The sequence below is a fragment of the Sinocyclocheilus anshuiensis genome, unplaced genomic scaffold (genome assembly GCF_001515605.1).
Source record: "Sinocyclocheilus anshuiensis isolate Anshui unplaced genomic scaffold, SAMN03320099.WGS_v1.1 scaffold113, whole genome shotgun sequence".
Lineage (NCBI taxonomy): Eukaryota > Metazoa > Chordata > Actinopteri > Cypriniformes > Cyprinidae > Sinocyclocheilus > Sinocyclocheilus anshuiensis.
In genome coordinates this window covers 561785-581084 of record NW_015539827.1, presented here as the reverse complement: position 1 = coordinate 581084, position 19300 = coordinate 561785, and the positions used below count along the sequence as shown (strand labels likewise).

At 38.7% G+C, this 19300-nt stretch overlaps 1 protein-coding gene across 5 annotated transcripts in view; it reads right to left on the bottom strand.

Annotated features, from left to right (window-relative positions):
• Nucleotides 1–19300, bottom strand: part of cobl (cordon-bleu WH2 repeat protein) — a 122488-nt gene that overhangs the window by 55768 nt on the left and 47420 nt on the right. For 2 of the 5 annotated variants that reach the window (XM_016480432.1, XM_016480434.1), the window contains 5 exons: nucleotides 14917–15127; nucleotides 11427–11655; nucleotides 10921–10965; nucleotides 9798–9883; nucleotides 9425–9502 (listed from right to left, as the gene is read on the bottom strand). In XM_016480432.1, the coding sequence (XP_016335918.1) occupies nucleotides 9425–9502; nucleotides 9798–9883; nucleotides 10921–10965; nucleotides 11427–11655; nucleotides 14917–15127 (649 nt within the window). The remainder of the gene's footprint in view (nucleotides 1–9424; nucleotides 9503–9797; nucleotides 9884–10920; nucleotides 10966–11426; nucleotides 11656–14916; nucleotides 15128–19300) is intronic. The other 3 variants (XM_016480435.1, XM_016480433.1, XM_016480436.1) reach the window with 3 other exon arrangements.

Below are 19300 nucleotides of genomic sequence, written 5' to 3'. Positions count from 1 at the left end.
ATCTTCTGATTCTCCTGCTATGCAAATCTACGAGCTTAGGGATGTCTTAAAGAAATTATTCTCTTGTGGCAAATTTATAAATGTCTATAAGAGTTAGCACAATGTGTATGTCAAGAATATGGACTGTCTGTGTGTGTTTTCCCTCGTATTTGACATATTTGATTATTTCCAGTTCCTGTACCCATTGTGTGTTCATTGTTTCCAGGTGTCTCATTAGTTCAACCTCCTCACCTGTCTGCCCCTCGTTATCTGCCCTATTTGAGTTCAAGCCTGTTCCATTCTCCCTTGTCTGGTATTAAACGTCAACTCCGTGCTATGTGTGTCTCCTGGCTACCCTGTGTGTTCCCCGTGTTGGAATATTAAAGACTGTTTTTTTGGTTTTAACTCCTCATCTCCTCGTTCCTCGCTCCAACACAGTAGGCGATTGTGACAGTGTAGTTAGACTTTGTGCAATTATTGAGAAGCAGAACTGAGTGAGGGAAGGTGAAGAGAAAGAAAATGAAAGAATAGAGACATTAGAACAGGGCTGTCCAAACTCGGTCCTGGAGGGTCGGTGTCCTGCAGAGTTTAGCTCCAACCCTAATTAAACACACCTGAACCAGCTAATCAAGCTCTAACTAGGCATAGAAACTTCCAGTCAGGTGTGTTGAGGCAAGTTGGAGCTAAACTGTGCAGGACACTGGCCCTCCAGGACCGAGTTTGGACAGCCCTGCATTAGAACAAGATGCATTTATACAAATAATCCAGTTATCTTCCATGTTTCCTGTGTTTTATACAGCTTTCAATAGCAAGATTCAGAGGTGCTAATACTGTATTGATTTGTCAACAAAAATTAAGTTTTACACCAATGAGGAATTTCTGGAAGCAAATACGTATATACACCTGACATTAAAAGTGTAATTTTGTGTAATTTTGTTAGATGTTGAAATACATTCTCCTACTTCATTACACTGCGGGACAAAAGCTGTGTGCTTAATCTCCAGTAATATTGTCAACTTGATTGCACAGATACTATTTGAACTGAACTTAGCTGCAAGATGACATCACTAGATATTATCGACACTATTTTGCTGTTTAATACTGTAAAGCTGCTTTGACACAATCGGCATTGTATAAAGTGCTATATAAATAAAGGTCACTTGACTTGACTTGCTGAACTCAATATCAATTTAATTTTCCGGATGAATTCAATTGAGGTAGTTAACAGAATGCAGAACTGTAATTTGAATTTCCATCTATTAAAGTACAAGTAAAATGGATTGAATTTCAAAGAAAGTCATGGATTGAATTTCAAAGAAAGTCATAACCCTGTTGCAAACATATTTTTTGATGCACTATGAAATTTTCAGATTACCATTAGATTACCATCAGATTACCCATGTTACCATTAGTACACTTTTTTGGTTGTAGCTCCTATTACATTATCAAATTTAGCTCCTATTACATTATCAGATTTTGATATAATTATTTTTTTTTGTTTATAAAACTTCTGAAAACATTGCAGACAACAGAACTTAAAAATTCTGATATTTAGAGTAGGGATGGGTCACGATATTCAAATATTCGATTTAATTATAGAATATCGAATAGGTTGTGCGATTATTGTCGGTTATAGAAGTCTTGGTGTATATAGTAGGGATGGGTCACGATTTTCGAATATTCGATTAGTTGATTTAATTATAGAATATTGAATAGGTTGTGCGATTACTGTCTTAAAAAATGTCCCCATGTTTTCCGTGCTGATGCGGTGGTGACGCGTTCATGTAAGCAGAGGGTGGCGGCGCTGCCAATAACGCACCTAAAAGCTGTCAAAGACAACAGAAGAACACATTGTCTCACGCGCACACTGTAGACTTGTGTGGCATAAAAAAAGACTTGTGAAGCATATAACGGTTACAGTAACTTGGGATGATGTCAAATAAGAGTTCTGTGCGGACCACAAACTCCCCCGACTGGGCTAGAGATGTGGCTGAATCAGTGTTCAGAAAGGCGCAGAACACAAATAACGTGTTCTACGGAGCCACTAAAGGGACATGGTTAGCCGCTTGCTAGTGGTAGCCTGTTACAATACAGTACATAACATTTCACTTACCACATAAACAGAGTAAGGAGAGATTACTGATAGGATGATGGCGAATGATTTGCAGATCCTGAGCAGCACTGACAAACATCTAATCTTGTAAAATGTGTGGTAAGTACTGTAGAGTGCTGCTCCATACGTAACGTTACGTGTGATCGCGAATCTCGAAAGTGAAAGCAAAAAACAAGCGCGCGTTCAAAAGTGATTTCAATGCCCAGCATATTAATAACGGCTCCCTGATGCCCGCAGTTTATATACAGTATAATTGCGACAGAAGATATTGAAGTCATTTATATTTTTCCTCCCATCTCGTATCTATTCCCTTTAGGGGTTCCATTTTTTGAAATGGAAATATCTTAGCCTTATGAGCAGTTGATTTATGCTAATCGACGGACTGTTATGTTAATAAATGCCGTCATTCGGTTATGTATAACATATTATATTAATATGTTTCAGCACGTTACAATCACTATATGGCTTGAGTTAAGGTAGCCTATCTTCTAAAGGTAGCCTATCTAGCCTATCTTCTATCTTCTAGCCATCTCTCTCCCTCTCTCTCTGTTTATGGGTGTTTGTGCGTGCATGCAGGAGAGGGGTGCAATTTTCGAATAATAATCGAATAATACCCAGCGATTTTTGAATATTGTTTTTGCTTGGAATGCCCATTCCTAATTTAGAGAAATATGTGTGATCAGTTGAGTTAATCAGGAAATAAATTAAAATGAAATATAGCTGCAAGCAGCAATTAAGGGCAATTTGCAATTTGGCCGACTATGGCAAAATTGGTATCTATGTTCTCGGCATAACCCAACGAATATATTTAGACAAGTTTCATTACGATAGGCCAATTTAATCAAAAGTTATTAGCAATTTTTGTAAATTTCATTATAACTTTTGACCACAAGGTGGTGCTGCCCCGAAACGTTTAAAGGACCATCAGGAACACATACAGAGTTTCTTAAAGATTCAATGCATTCGTAAGATATAGCATTTTATGACAAAATTCAAAATGGCCAAGCCCAAAATGGCTGACAATGGAAAACTGGATATGGTTCGACTCGGCATGCTGCACCAAATCTAAAGAGACCCATTTTGTTTTCATATCTCCTAACCACTAGGTGGTGCTGCGCCGAAACTATGCAGGTGGCCTCACATCATGGTCATCATAACATACACCAAAGTTTGGTCTCAATATGCTAACCATTGCTGAGATATAGCCTTACATCCATTTTTGCATGCTCTTCGTCAAATTTGTTCACGCGTTATTTGAGAACGGTTTGACTAATCGACTTCAATTCCTTAACTTTTTTGTCAGAATGGTCTGAAGATTCTCTGGTTTGTGAAAATCGGAACAACAGCCTAGGAGTTAGAAAAAGTAGGTTTTTGAGAAAATTCAAAATGTCGGAAAATGACATCATATAGTGCAATCAAATCATCTTGAGCCAAGGAATCCTTTTTTTCCTCATAATTTTTAATCAAAATGTCAAAACTTAATTTTCTGTTGAAACAATATACTTCTCTTTAGTGACGTTTGCCACACTTTTCCAATCATGCAAGCTTGCATTCATCTGCATCTACAGTATTTGTGAACTCAACGCCAACATTTCAAAATCGAATCATCAATCGATGGATGGAAACATGTCCCTGTCCCACATTTTTTTTTTGTTTGTTTGTTTTTTCAATAATCCATTACACTAATCACAATATGTACTGCACAATACAGAACAAAAGATCTGTTGCTACTTCCATTTTATTGTGACTTTAAATTCTGAATTTCGGCCAACCGTGGCAGAGACAGCTACAAGTAAGCCATTCATCTACTCCTAACAGAGGTTAACACAGTGGTTTTTTTTTGTTTTGTTTTGTTTTTTTTACAAAAAATTCTGTTCGTTTGGCGTGACATTGAGGTGTGACTACCTGCTTAGTCAAACAATTTTAGACAGGAAGGGATGGCAAAAATGTCTGGGAAATCCATTGGAAAACAAACATTATTTTTGCAATTTAAATTTGTGGCCACTAATGTCACAAAATTACACACTTCACCTTACAAACAAAAGCTGAGAAGTAGGGATATGCATTTACATAACACACAAAGGTGTGGAAAGGACAGAGCGGATGTTCCTTTAAGAGAGAGCAGAGAGATCTGGCAAACACTGACAGGAACGACACCGGAACTTCTAGAACCTTGCATGACTATTTGAGTGAGAGCTTAGCTGTCGGTTGGAACGAGAGAGAGAGAAAGTATGCAGTCTTGCAGCTTGACTTGAGAAGAAAGCAGAGTAACGAACAGACATATGATCCAAACTAGACATAAAAAACTTGGAGACACAAACACGCACACCTACACAAACAAACACACTGACACTTGGAAGAGCACTAAGACTAGGCTTGTCACGATAACAACTTTTTGTTGTGCGATATATTGCCCCAGAAATAACTGCGATAAGCGATATTATTGTCATTTTAAAGATCATTTTATGCCACTGAATATATAATCATAATGTAAGAGCATAATAATGCAAGAAGGCCTACAGACTTCCAAATGACAACAAACTTTTAATTTTTAAGAATATTTAAATCATGGGAATTAAGTATCAAAATATTAGATACCTTAAAAAACCTGAATAAATAGTAAATAAACATTTTCTAACAAAAAGTGCAAAGTAACAAGTAGAAAAAAAAAGAAAAATGCACAAATAACTCCATCTACAGATTTTTCCCGGACCTTCTTTTCTCTGTAAATTAAGGGTGCACACTATTGCTGAAAAACACAATCACTACTCAGCAGTCAGATGTCCGTATGCACAAAGACACAGATTCCTAAACAAGACCATATCTGCAGATTAAACTTTTTTTTGTTGAAGCATTTTTTAAATTTGAACTAGCACTTCATGACTACACCACGTTATGTACAAGAAGCTGCAAAAGACACAAGCACAAGTGGAATGTACAAAACATGGTGACATACATTTTTAAGTAAATATAATGGGCGATATATTGCGTCGCCAAAAATTATTGAGATCATGTACATATATTGCGCGATAAGTCGATATATTGATCATTGCGACAGGCCTAACTAAGACAAAATAATCACAGCTCTCCTATCATAGCCACTGTTGTGATCGCTTTCATTAGACTTCACAACCTCGCCGCAAAAGTTCAACCTTTTTCTCTCACCCCTCTCTGCCCTTAGAACGGAATGTTCAAAGTGGGAATGGATATTAGCAGGTTACATAATTGAAAATCAGTTACTGAGACGTGTTGAAAATGGCTCTTGACTCTGTTTGTGATGATATTGTAAATAGCGTGCACCTGAACTTGTATAATTACAGGCAGGGAGCACGTAGAGCAGGGCAGAGCAGAGCCCTTCGTAAAAAGGCTGTTTGGCAGGCCGATTGGATACAGGAAGAAAATAACTATAATAAATGAAATTAAATAACGTCCATAATAAATGATGGACAACCGAGTTGTTCAGCGCATGTGTCTGAGTGTCTTCAAGAACAGTGCTTCTCTGAAAGAAGGAAGATGGACATAGCAATGTGGGTGTAGAAATAAAGATCTCATAGATCAAGTGTGTGTGAATGCAGCTACTTAACTATATAATGGAGCCAAATATGTACCCAGAAGTAAGCTAAATTTGATATGGCATTTATCAAATATTATTACACAGCTCTGTGGAATACTTGATTCTGATTGGTCAGTCGCGTCATTCCGAGGTATGTTATTCCTTGATAACAACCGGTAAAAGCTGATAACTCAGGCTCATTGGTGTAACCGAAGACGGCACTATACATTTACTAGGAATATTAATATAATGCTGTGTAATAAGTAGTATGACTGTACCGTATGCGCTAAATGTCTGGCTAGTTTGAACTTGCTACTTGCTAGCAACTGCTTTTTTCACGGAAGCTTTGCCTTCAAATATTTCAACTCAGATTAATATTTGGTGTCTAATTATTTACTTGTGTGGCAAGTAGCCATGTAATAAGCGGGATAATGTACATCCAGTCAGTTGTCATCACAAAATAAACCCTTTCGCGTCAGGGTCCTGACCACTCTGTCGGGGGTTAATGGCTGGATGTACATTATCCCTTACTTATTATATACAGTGGGTACGGAAAGTATTCAGACCCCCTTAAATTGACAGCACCTGAGTTAAATATATGAGTGTCACAGCAAAGGGTCTGAATACTTAGGACCATGTGATATTTCAGTTTTTCTTTTTTAATAAATCTGCAAAAATGTCAACAATTCTGTGTTTTTCTGTCAATATGGGTTGCTGTGTGTACATTAATGAGGAAAAAAAATTAACTTAAATGATTTTAGCAAATGGCTGCAATATAACAAAGAGTGAAAAATTTAAGGTGGTCTGAATACTTTCCGTACCCACTGTACATTAAATCCAGAAAGTGTGTGGATTAGGATTAGGTTATAGCATTTATAACTAGCAGTATATAAAAATTGTTGTATACGGAATATCCCCATTCAGAAAACTAAGTAACTTGCATTAGTGTTAAAATAAAAAAGGTCATCCAAGAGGCAGTTAAAGTACCAGCAGAGAATTCTGAGGACTTCTCTTGCTTAGATACAAATGATCCACGGCAAACAGATCCATCTGAATGTAGTTTGAACGGTGTTAGTGACTTAAGGAAAACTTAAATTTATTGTAAATTATTGTGTTGATAAAAAGTCAAACTGTATCATCTAGGTAAATAAATGTGTTTGAGCACTCATGAAGATCACTTTTTTTGCCCAAGTAATTACTGACACCTAGAGGTGAAACCTGGAAAAAAATACATTTAATGGAGGAGTGTGGATTTTCTGTAAAACTTTCATTAGAAGTTTTAAGTAGTTAATTTTTATACGTACTTATACCGCAAATATATATTCTTAAGGACATCAAAACCTCAAATAAAACTGTACAATATGGGACCTTTAAAACCACAAATTTCCATTAATGAAAAACCTTTTATTATAATATTAATTTAAATGTATTATTATATTAAACATTAAACATACTATATTATTTATAGCTTTTTATCATTGACCAATCAGCTAGGGCTGTGAATCTTTGGGTAGACAGTGAATCGATTCGATTCACGATTCATAGGTTTTCGATTCGATTCAAGAACGATTTTTGCAAATTCAGAACGATTCAATTCGATTCTGCATTCTTTATGTGCATTCACAGGATTATTTAAATGCTTCCCCTAAATTCTTTAAATGATTAGTCAGGGGGCAAATTACACAGCAGCCTTAATGGTTACAGAACCATAGGTTAGAAAAAAAACAAACAAAAGAACACTTTTGTCCATTGTTAGATGCTAGTTTAATGATGCTATGGCATGACATGGCATATGTAGAAATTTATGTAAGCCAAGATTTTAAAAAAGAGCTTTATAAGTATTCGATTCTGCATTCTTTAAGTGCATTCACAGGATTATTTAAATGCTTCCCCTAAATTCTTTAAATGATTAGTCAGGGGGCAAATTACACAGCAGCCTTAATGGTTACAGAACCATAGGTTAGAAAAAAAACAAACAAAAGAACACTTTTGTCCATTGTTAGATGCTAGTTTAATGATGCTATGGCATGACATGGCATATGTAGAAATTTATGTAAGCAAGATTTTAAAAAACGCTTTAAAAGTATTATATATAGGCTAACATTTTGTCACACCAGGAGCGTAGCCATCATTTCAGAAGTGACAGAAATGTCAAATACAGTAATTGTATGTATGTATTATTATTATTATTTTATTTTTTTACAAGGAATTATTTTCTTATCTCTTACTTTGAATTTGCTATAAGAAATCAAATACACTGCTGGACAATAATCAATCATTTGTAATCTATAGCTTTAAAAGTATTATGTATAGGCTAACATTTTGTCACGCCAGGGGCGTAGCCATCATTTCAGAAGCGATAGAAATGTCAAATACAATAATTTTATGTATGTACTGTATGTATGTATTATTATTATTATTATTTTTATTACAAGGAATTATTTTCTTATCTCTTACTTTGAATTTGCTATAAGAAATCAAATACACTGCTGGACAATAATCAATAATTTGCTATCTATAATTTTTCCTAATGGCAATTTTATGATTGTTTTATATACTACAAACAATTATTTCAATTTTCTGCACAGAATAAGGTAAAAAATATATACTTTATAGTTTCTTTACTGTAATAAATGATATGTCAATTAGCACTACATCATTCATAAATTGTATTTATTTATTGTGTTTATTGTCTTAACGTTTCAGGTCATTCTGCTTTTTATACAGTTTAGCTGCATATATAGCCTGGTACGTCTATGAGCGCGAGATCACTTCTCTTTCAGTGCGAAAACTTCTTTATCTAATTTTCATAAAATAAAATGCAATAGCTATTTAACTTTTCCTCTCCATCGGCGAAGGATGATTCTGAAAGAAAACGCGCCCGATGTCTGTTTGCTATAGCAACAAACGCTACTTTCATGCATCTGATTATCAGATAAACCTTGCGCTCTTATTTCAAGGTTGTTGTTAATGCTGTGGTTATTTTAACAGTTTCCTTCGTACATTCGGTGTAACAACATTGTTCAAACACATTTATCATTCAATGGAACTGTGCGTATGCTTTAGACACTTACATTTTTGCTCTGTCCATGCAATAAATGCGCAGCCTTCGACTGCTCAGGTAATGTCGTCGACTCGCCGGTATGACCGAGAGGCATTGAAAAACTACAGAAAAGCAAAACTACTTCACTTTAACATTACTGGCCACAAGTACTAAGGAGAGACTAAGGCGAGCACAATCCTGTGACAGTCACTGCAGGCGGTAAATAGTGGAGATGCAAGGCACGAACACTGTTCAAGGTCTCCATTCATTCGTGCTTGTAGTAATTTAATGTGTATATATTTTGAAAGCATCGAATCGCTATAGAAATCGTGATTCATTCGATTTTTAGCGTTTTAAATCGAGTACTGTCCGAAATCGACGATTCACGATTCAAAAATCCATGTTTCAAGATCGATGCATTGCATCGTCAGGGTTTGTAATCGATGCATCGAGAAAACGAGTGAATCGTTACACCCCTACAATCAGCATTCAGGACCAGAAGTTCTGGTGCAGAACTATTCTTTTTTATATAATTAAAAGAAGAGTTTGCGCGTTGACACAATAAATAACTATGAATCACAAAAGAGTATGGTGCTATTTGGCACAAATTTTGTGAAAAGAACAAAAAGTAGAAGAATCCTGCAGGCAGTATATTTGTGTTAAAAGACTGAAAACTGTGACAGATGGAAAGACGAGAGTGTATTAGTAAGAGACAGTTACATGGGTTAGTACTTACATTAATGTTAGTGTCTGCATTGTCAACAACACTATCATCATCAAGACTGTCCATGTCCTCAGAGGACTGATCTTCAGTCTGAAATGGGAATGTAACACTAGCATGGCAGGCAGACTCATAATATCAATGAAAACCATGCAATGCAGGGTTCAAACACTGAAATATCAACAGAATGTTTCTTTTTCATTATATTTAGCAATATGCATTAGTTTCCCCCAGCATATCCATGGGTTCAAGTGTTTATTGCTCTACGTCTATATATTTTTGGACATGCAGCATTCTAACATCTTAGCACTGTAAAGGTTTAAACAGACAAAAATATGAATGAACACTTGTGTGTGTCCAATCCTGCACATGTGAGCCTGTGTTCTACCTTTGATTTTCTGCGATTAAACTTGAGGAAGCCCAGCAGACCCTTTTTCTCTGATCCACTCAGACTGTTGGAGTGAAGAGATTCAGCTGTAAGAGAAACACATTCGTTCAGCATCTTACAAAAACACGCAAGAGCAACTATTATAACGTAGAAGTGAGTCAAGCAATGTTACTTTAGTTGGAGTGGTTAATTTTGAGCTGGCTAATGAGAACAATGGATTATAGAAGATATAATATTAGCATACTGTATGCAGAATAAATTCTAGTGCTTGCACGTCAGCAAACCAGTAGCGTTAAAGTTTTTTGTGAGTTTAGGATTTAGACTTGGCCTCTGTAAATGAAATGCCACATCAAAGCCAATGTCATAACAACAAGATCAATTTTTCATTTTACATACACTACCATTTAAAAGTTTGCGGTAAGATTTATGTGTAGCAAAAGATTTCTATGTAAAACAAATGATGTTCTTTTGAATTATCTATTAATCAAAAAATCTTGAAAAAATGATCAAGGTTTTCACCAAAATATTAAAAAGCAAAAATAAATTACGTTCAAATATATTCAAATAAAGTTATTTTAAATTGTAATATTTCACAGCATTACTGTTTTACTGTTATTTTGATTAATAAATGCAGCCTTGTTGAGCATAAGACACTTTAACATAAAAAAAAAGTTACAAACACCAAATTTTTGAATGTTAGTATAAGCCACAAAAATAAATAGCACACAATGCACAAAAAGCAGTACAAAATTCTGGCAATAGATGGCGCTACACTCTTGCAAAGTTCCAAAGACTCTAGGTCAACAAAATCAGATGAAAAAACACTAAAGCCGCTACAAAACCTAAAGAAGAATTACCAGGACAAGTAACAGGTTTCTCTGAAGACAAATGCATTGACAATGAAAGCATCACGGTGACAATAAGCATGAAAGATGAATACATAAATATAGGCACTGCAGGTCTTGTCTAATTTCTATTGACCCGGCCATCGCAATTCAAAAAAGCTCCAGCATGTTCTATGACAGGAAGCAGACTCTCAGCACATTCAAGACAGTTTAACTACACACACTCTAAAGCCACTGTGACAACTATTCAGCCAAAGTCATGCACATGGCATCAGTACCTGAGTAGTTCAGGGCAGGTGTTGAAGCCATTTTAGGCTGGAGAACTGTAAACAATCAAACCAGTATAACATTTGAAGGCAAATAAAAGTTAATAGAAATCTTATCACATTTGGCTAGACAGTGAAGGACTGTGAAATGTCACAGGCTTAGTGCATGCTGTGTTTGAGTATGTTAAGTAATAATAGCACGGGCTAAACAAAGATACGATAAGTGGATACATCTAAGAGTGTGTCTGAACAGGAAGTATTGGACCTGACAATTAAATATCTCAAATCAAACTTAATCTAAACTTGTGGTTTCTTAGCTGTTCTTTACATCAAAGGTTTCCATTGGACATAAAATTGCTTCCCAACACGCCACCAAAACTGTTTATTGTGGCAAATCTCCCCATATTTTGAACTTTCTATACATCAAAGATTCCTGGGGAAAGAACAACTGTATCACAGTTTCCACAACATTATTAAGCAGCACAATCATTTTCAACTGTGGTGTCCTGACATTGTACCTAGTGTTTGATCCAGGACATAGAGTTCCCTGATACCCAGCTCGCTCAGGCACTTGTCCAAGTCCAGCTGTTGGTGGCTGATATTGTCTTTGAACATCAAGACATGGGCCGGGTCAAACTCGCACTTCTGACAGATCACGGGCACCAGGGTATGCAGGGGGACCAATGGATTTACTCGAACCACGGCCTTCTGACTGTGGTGATAGTTCACCACCAAACGTACCGTTTTCTATGTGATGAAAGAAAGAGCAACAGATGTGAAGAATGAGAGAGGTTCATTTAGACATTTAAGACATACTATGTATTAGCTCACCAAAAAAAATTATAACTTTCTTTTCGGTGAAATATCCTTTTCAATAGCTTATATTATAAAAAGAACAATAAAAATATTTGCTTTGAAAGGAATATTAAAGGAGTTAAATACAACTTTAGCTTTATGCTGTCAACTTACCATAGTAATTAAATTCAATTGTCATTTATCTCTAATTTTTTTAAAGGAAATGGAAACTGATTCTTTAAAAAAAAAAAAAAAGCCCAGGAGGCAGTCATGTTGACAGCAGCTACGTTGTATTTAATCTGGATTTTTTTTTTTTAATGGAGGAAAAAATTAAAATCAAGAGTAAACCGACCGGATGGTACCTAACATTCAAATGATCTCTTCCTGTACATGACAGCAGTGCAGCAAACTCACTACTTTGTGGCTATTTTCATATGCATGATCAAGATAAGATAAGATGCAACACAGATCTCTGAAGTTTCACATGAGGAGTGGGCAAAATTAGACTTTATATGCACGTTTGCAGTGTCTTGTAGAGGAAGTATCACACCAACCACAATACACTACTTAGAGAAAAGCTTCTTCAGAGAACAGAACTTAAGGTTCCATTGAACACCAATAAATCACATTATCTAATTCAATTACTCATATGCAAATACTAATATTGCTTTTGAAAAATTCAAATAACTCTTTATTTAGGCAGCTAGATGTCATCCTAGCTACATAATAGTAAATAACCTACTGTCAAAGTAGGCACAGAAGACATTTAATGTGTGCCATTTCCTGTATAGTACTGTGCAGACAAACAAGAGCACACCAGAGAAGACTGAGGTGTCACAAAATGGTACACAACACTTCTTCAGCTTTGTTCCACATTTTAGTTAAAGTGTAATCCAACTTGAAGAAAAACTGTTACTCCACTGTCACACGTTCTCAGACTTATATGGATATGAAACAACAGACACTGCACACTCAGAACACACTGGAAAAAACAAAACAAAGTGCTAACTGAAACCGTATACTATCATCGTGTTCGTATGAGTTTAGTAGGCGGAAAGGTAGACATGCTGAGCAAGTATAACAGTTATAACAGCCTGCTCACTTTGTCAGCTAACCAAAGGGTTGACCGTCCTGATCTCTACTCTAGTCAAACATTTCTGAGCTCACATGTGGTCTATGTCTGATATCCTCACGAACATTGAAAATAAATTGTGTTACTCTGTTTCTTTACGTATCTATACTTATGTACTGTGTGCTTTCAACTGCCCAGTGACAGATTGTACTGTTGTTCTAGCAGAATCAGAGGTCAGAGCCTCTAACTCTGCCCAGAGGTCAGACACGTGGGAGAGGAGCAAGAGAGGGGCCAGCCAGCCAGGCTGAGGAAGAAATAATGCATGGTAACTAAAGGTAAGACTCTCATCAAATATTCACACATGAGGGGGAGGAGAAAAGGACACTCGAGAAAGAGAGAACACACACTCAGAGCAGAGCCTGTGAAAGACTCACTGTACCTTTGCTCGAACCCTTTTTATGATCATTCGACCCTCCTGATGCATTTAGTCAGAACAAGATGTCATCATTTAAGAACATTATTACACAAGAGTAAGATCAATATTACACTTTTGTAAAGTAAAAAGCTATTTTAAAAACACAAACCATACATGAATATGAGTAGCTGATAAATAGCATGGACATAATTTATATTAAATCATTTGTATTTACATTTTCACCTATTTTAATCATTTTCAGCTTTTTATCAGTTCACTAATGGGACGATTTTTTTAAAGTACAAATATTTAAAGTATTTTCCAATTTAAAAGGAGGTAATAAAAACGCATGCATAATAACTACACAAATATTAAAGTTTAAAACTGATTTAGATTAAATCATGTGTCACTAGGTCCCTCCTCTCTAGCACTTGGGGTCTTGTTAACTCTAAAAACTACTGCAATGAAGATAACACTTTTTCATACAATGAGAGCATTTAATATGCTTCCCATACATTGATTTATTTGTGATATACAATATCAAACTGACCGCCACAAATAGATTTTCCAAAAGGCTTTGACTTCGTTGAATAAACATGAGCACTGCACGTTTCAAAATCGAAACCCGGTGCGGGTGTTTTTATATCACTATATTTCTGAAGGAAACTGACAGTCTTCAGAAAATTTTGTATGTCATTTTCATTTCATTTTGCATGTAATGTCTGATAAAGCAGCGTTTGTGAGCGGAGCCCTGCTTTGTGTACAGCCGTTACCGGGGAAACCTCTATTTCTCCCGCTCTAAGCGCCTCCTGCTGGCAAAGAATGAATTTGCTTATATATATACAGTATATTATATATATATATATATGCTGCCACAAATAGAGTGTAAGTCTGTGGGAAACACTGATATGGCTGATGCAGTTAAACAAGAAGTAGACTGTAGCGTGACATGTGCACTCCGGTGACCTTCAAAGCAAATTATTTACAATATGTGACCCTGGACCACAAAACCAGTCATAAGGGTCAATTTTTCGAAATTGAGATTTATACATCATATGAAAGCTGAATAAATAAGCTTTTCATTTATGTATGGTTTGTTAGGATAGGATATTTGGAAAGCAGCGGAGCTTTTATTATGCCACAGTCGACCGCTTCCGCTCCTTCCAGTTGTCATATGTGGGAAAAAAAGCAGCACTGTTTTATCATACTAGATACATTTGAAAGTTCTGTTATAATGCTACTCTGTGCGGTCGTCACCGGTCTATTAAAACACACAACATATTAAAGCGTCTTTGGTGTTTCCATGTTTTCTACAAAACAAAACCGGAAATCTAGGGGTTATGACGTCATTGGCAGGCGACACAATGACACTATGAACACGGTCCGTGTCACTAGTTAAAATTGCTTATTTCTCTGGATTTAAACATTCTTCGAAACATTTGGGATAATGTAAGTACACAAGTCAGCAAAATATATAACACTGTTCTGGTGGTTTTTGGATATTTTAATAAAAAAAATCTTACATATTGTGCCTTTAAGACTGATTTTGTGGTCCAGGGTCACATATAATGTCTGTCTACAGTAGTGAAGTCTTGCCAGTAGTAGAGTAACCAGTTTCATCACAGTTGCTGCTGCCTGCCTAGAATTTAAAGATCTTCAAAAAGTCAATGATACCACCATGACGTATGAGGTCAAAAACCTTCAGAACACTGTTTCGGAAACCTACCTCTGGCACTTTGGGTGGAGGTTTCCGGATCACCTTGTCCTCCAGCACTCGTTCTTTGATCAGAGCACAGGAGACGTTCAGGGTGCCCAGCAGGGCGTTGGGCTTAAAGATGACGGGCTGAGCATCGGGTGACAACAGCTCCAGAGTATGATATGCTGGATTCAGATGATACTGACTGCACAGATCCACCAACAAATCCATCAGGGCTTTTCTGAAGAGACAAGAGGAGACATAAGGACAGAGAAAGATAGAGTTACTTGACGGTTTAGACTTGTAATTACATCATGTGATGCAGACAGGACTGTGATAGGGCGATAGAGAGAGAGAGAGTCAGTTTGAATTACAGGTGTTACATAAAGCAGCAAATTGCTACATGAATGCTGGTCTTAAATGTTTGACTTCACTGACCGATTGTCAGTAATTCAACCTGCATATACCAAAAATTGTTATGTAGACACTCTTAAAGGGTTTTCAAACACTGCTGATAGACATTTGAATAAAACTGTTTGTTTAAATTTCATGTCATGACTACTATCTATTCTCAGAAAAGAATAAATAAATCAAGAGTTAAATTTGATACTTAGGCCCAATCCCAATTCTATTTTATGGGGCAGCAACGAGAGGATAAAATCGCAGTTTTTTTAAGTAAACTCACTCTAAAAAAAGAAACGCACAGACGCGCATACACACAACTTTCATCTCTCTGTCTCCTTTATTAATGCCAAAAATGCTTACATTTATGTGTCTTTTTGTTCGTTCGGGCAGCCATGTTGCCGCTGAAGCCGGTTTGCTCTGAGATAATTCATACCCCTTTGTTTGAAGTGTGGTCCCGAAAAATCTTCGTTTGAAGGGCTGTCTGGCCCTTCCCCTTACCCCTACCCCTCCAACCAAGAGAATCGAGACACGTCTACCCCTCCGTTTCGCGCGTTCACAAAGGGGAAGGGCTAAGGGGTAGAATTGGGATTAGGCCTTAATTTTCAGGTCAAATGTCATTCACTGAAGAAACCAATGTTATTTCAGTCTTTCTTTATTCAAGCTGTACCTGCATGGCTATAAAACAGAATTAGAATTTTGAATAGACTGACTTTACATCAGTAAACCACTTTTATGTGTGTGAATGTCCAAATAAATACAAAGTTCAATATGTTTGAATATATTCATTATGTTGCTAACATGCTGAACAATTCATCTAAATATAAATGCCAATTCTTCTGACACTTCCTCATCACCATGGAAATGTTTTATCACATGGTAAACACTGAATCATCCATTCTCCAAGCATTATTTTCTTAAGTCTTATAGTTTCAAATAAAAGGCTTCTGGCGTCCTAAACTCATACAAATGCCTATAAATGTCAATACTTTCCTTTTAAATGTTGATCAAAATTCAGTAGCAACTGAACAAGTAATAACTAAACTTGCCATAAGGAGCCCACTTCCAATATACATACTGTATATGTATCTTAGAACTGAAAAAAAGACAGGAAAAAAGAGCCACAAAAATGTTGTTCTGCAATAACAGACATTGAAAACCCAGCAGAATATGTTATTTTACAGGGTTTGGAAACCGCTGTCTTTTGCGAACACACCCTATAAAAAAAAAAATTCTCACTTTTTTTTTCAACTAGTTTCTTGTTTTATTCACATCTTTAAATAATTAATGTAAATGCAAGCCATACTCTTAGTATATTTAACTAAAACAAGCCAAGGGTCAAACATCCACAATCACACAGTCACTCAAAGACGTGGTGGAGGGATTCACACTCCAAGTAAAAAAAATAAAAAATAAAAAGCAATCACGTTAAGATCACATGTGAACTTTTTCATGATTTTCGGACGAGCTGCGTCCGAAGACGCTATGGGAACGCCCCCAGCGTGACCATGCTCTGAATCACATGAGTAATCAGTCCAATGGAAGGGCGAGACGTCATAGGCGGGTGACATAGCAACCAGGAAGCTATAAAAGCATGTGAGGTGGAACCGGCGTCAGCTTTTCTGTCATTCAGCTAGCGCTCTGTGTGTGTATACGTTCAGTCTGTTTTGTGAGTCTTATTTAGTTTTGTTTGTCCACAATAAGCTCCAATATGTCTAAAGCAAGTGCTAAGACAAAGCATAAGGGCAATAGCAGATCGCGTTTCAGAATGTGTGGTCCTCCCTGCCTGCTTTGTATTACGAGCGGGGATACACACAGTCTGTGCGTGGTCTGCTTGGGAGCGAATTGCCCTCATTGTGAGCAGATTCCACTGCGTACGCTTCGCTCCCGTTTGGCTCTCTTTGAGGAGGGAGCCTTCACCAGCGTTCCCCGCGGTGCTGGCCTCGCTTCCGCCGAGGCCGAGCGGCAGCTGCACTCGTGGGGATCGCAGGCGGATCTGGCGGAGGGAATGGAGACGGGCGAGTCCCTATCTCCTTCCCGGCGCCCCCTCTCTGGGATCGGAAGCTCGCTCCGCGGTTTCTTCCCCCCGGACAGAGGGCTCGACCTGCGCCTCTCTTCCTCCGAGTAGGTCGATGTGGAAAGCGTCGAGGATGCGCTTTTGGAGGTGGTGACTCGTGCGGTAGCCAAATTAAACATTGAGTGGCGGGGATTGAATGAGCGCGGTTACAGAGCGATGCCCCGCGTGGAACAGACGCTTGCGAGCTATCTGTCCCCTGGCGTGGCATCGTCTCTGAAGGCTCCGGTGCTGCCCACCAAGCCACTGCGTACAACATCAGCGCTGGTGGGCAAGGGGTATGCGGCAGCGGGTCAGGCGGGTGCATGTCTGCACACTATGGCGGTGTTACAGGCGTACCAGGCTGACCTGCTGAAAGACTTAGACGAGGGAGAGGAGATCAAGTCTGAGAACATCTCTGAGTTAAGAAGGACCACTGATCTCTCCCTCCGTGCCACCAAAGAGACCTGTCGCGCCATCGGGCGGTCCATGGCAGCAATGGTGGCGGCGGAGAGGCATTTGTGGCTGACCCTGTCAGATATGAGAGAAAAAGACAGGGTCTGCCTCATGGACGCCCGCTTGCGCCTTCTGGCCTGTTTGGCGACGCCGTCAACTTGGTCGTCGACAGGTACTAGGAGGCCCGTAAACAAGTGGCGGTGTTCCAGCGATACCTCCCTCGTCGATCTCGGGGGGCTGCTGGGCGGGAGCAGCCCCCTCCGCATACCAGCTCCTCATATAGGGAGGCTCAAAAGCAGAGCGCGATAGCCTTTTTCTACGCTCTGGGTCGGGGACTTCAAAGCAAAAACAAGATTTAAGAGCTGTCCTTGAAGCTAAGAAGCCCTCGGCGAAGAAGTCCTGATGCCGAAGTCTCAGGACTTCTGAGGGCTGCCCCTACTGGGGTGGAGTGGTGTACACCGCATTACATGGTGTCCGTCTCGCCTCAGTGCCCTCGGGAGATCGATCTGTTAGCCCTGCCAGAGTCCCAGGGCGCAGCGGTCTCCAGCGAGCGCTGCTCTCAGTTTCTTCCGCCCGGGAACGTAACCAGAGATCAGTCTCGAGAGACTGATTCCCTTAGTAGACTATTTGGCAGCATGGAAACTACTGCCAAACGTGTCTCAGTGGGTCCTGCACACGATAGAAAAAGGCTATCGCATTCAGTTTGGCTCTCCACCACCGCATTTCAGCGGGGTTGTTCCGACTTTGGTCGGCCCCGAGCAGGCTCTGGTAATGGAACAGGAAGTAAACACTCTGTGACACCATCGAAGTGGTCCCTCTTCACAAGAAAGAATCCGGGTTTTACAGCCGGTACTTCATAGTTCCAAAGAAGGATGGAGGGTTGCGTACGATTTTAGATCTGCGTCAGCTGAACCGCTTAGTCATGTGACTGAAGTTCAAGATGCTCACTATCAAACAAGTTGTGTCTCAGGTCAGGTCCGAGGACTGGTTTGTCACGATAGATCTAAAAGACGCATACTTCCACATCTCCATCCTTCCCACTCACAGGAAGTTCCTGAGGATTACTTTCAGGGGCGAAGCGTACCAATATCGTGTTCTTCCTTTCGGCCTTGCACTCTCACCCCGCACTTTTACGAAGTGTATGGATGCTGCTCTGACTCCGCTGCGACTCCAGGGCATCCGCATACTGAATTACATTGACGATTGGTTGATTTTAGCTCAATCGGAGCAGATGGCAGTTCGACATTGAGATGTCATTCTTGCTCATATGGGGGAGCTGGGTTTGAGACTAAACGCCAAGAAAAGTGTGTTTCCTCCATTACAGAGAACCGCTTATCTGGGTGTGGTGTGGTATTCGACCACGATGCAGGCACGTCTGTCCCCTGCTCGGATCGAGTCGATCCTCACAGCAGTCAAGAGAGTAAAAGAAGGCCAGTTACTCACTGTCAAGCAGTTTCAGAGGCTGCTGGGTCTGATGGCAGCTGCGTCCAACGTGATTACTCT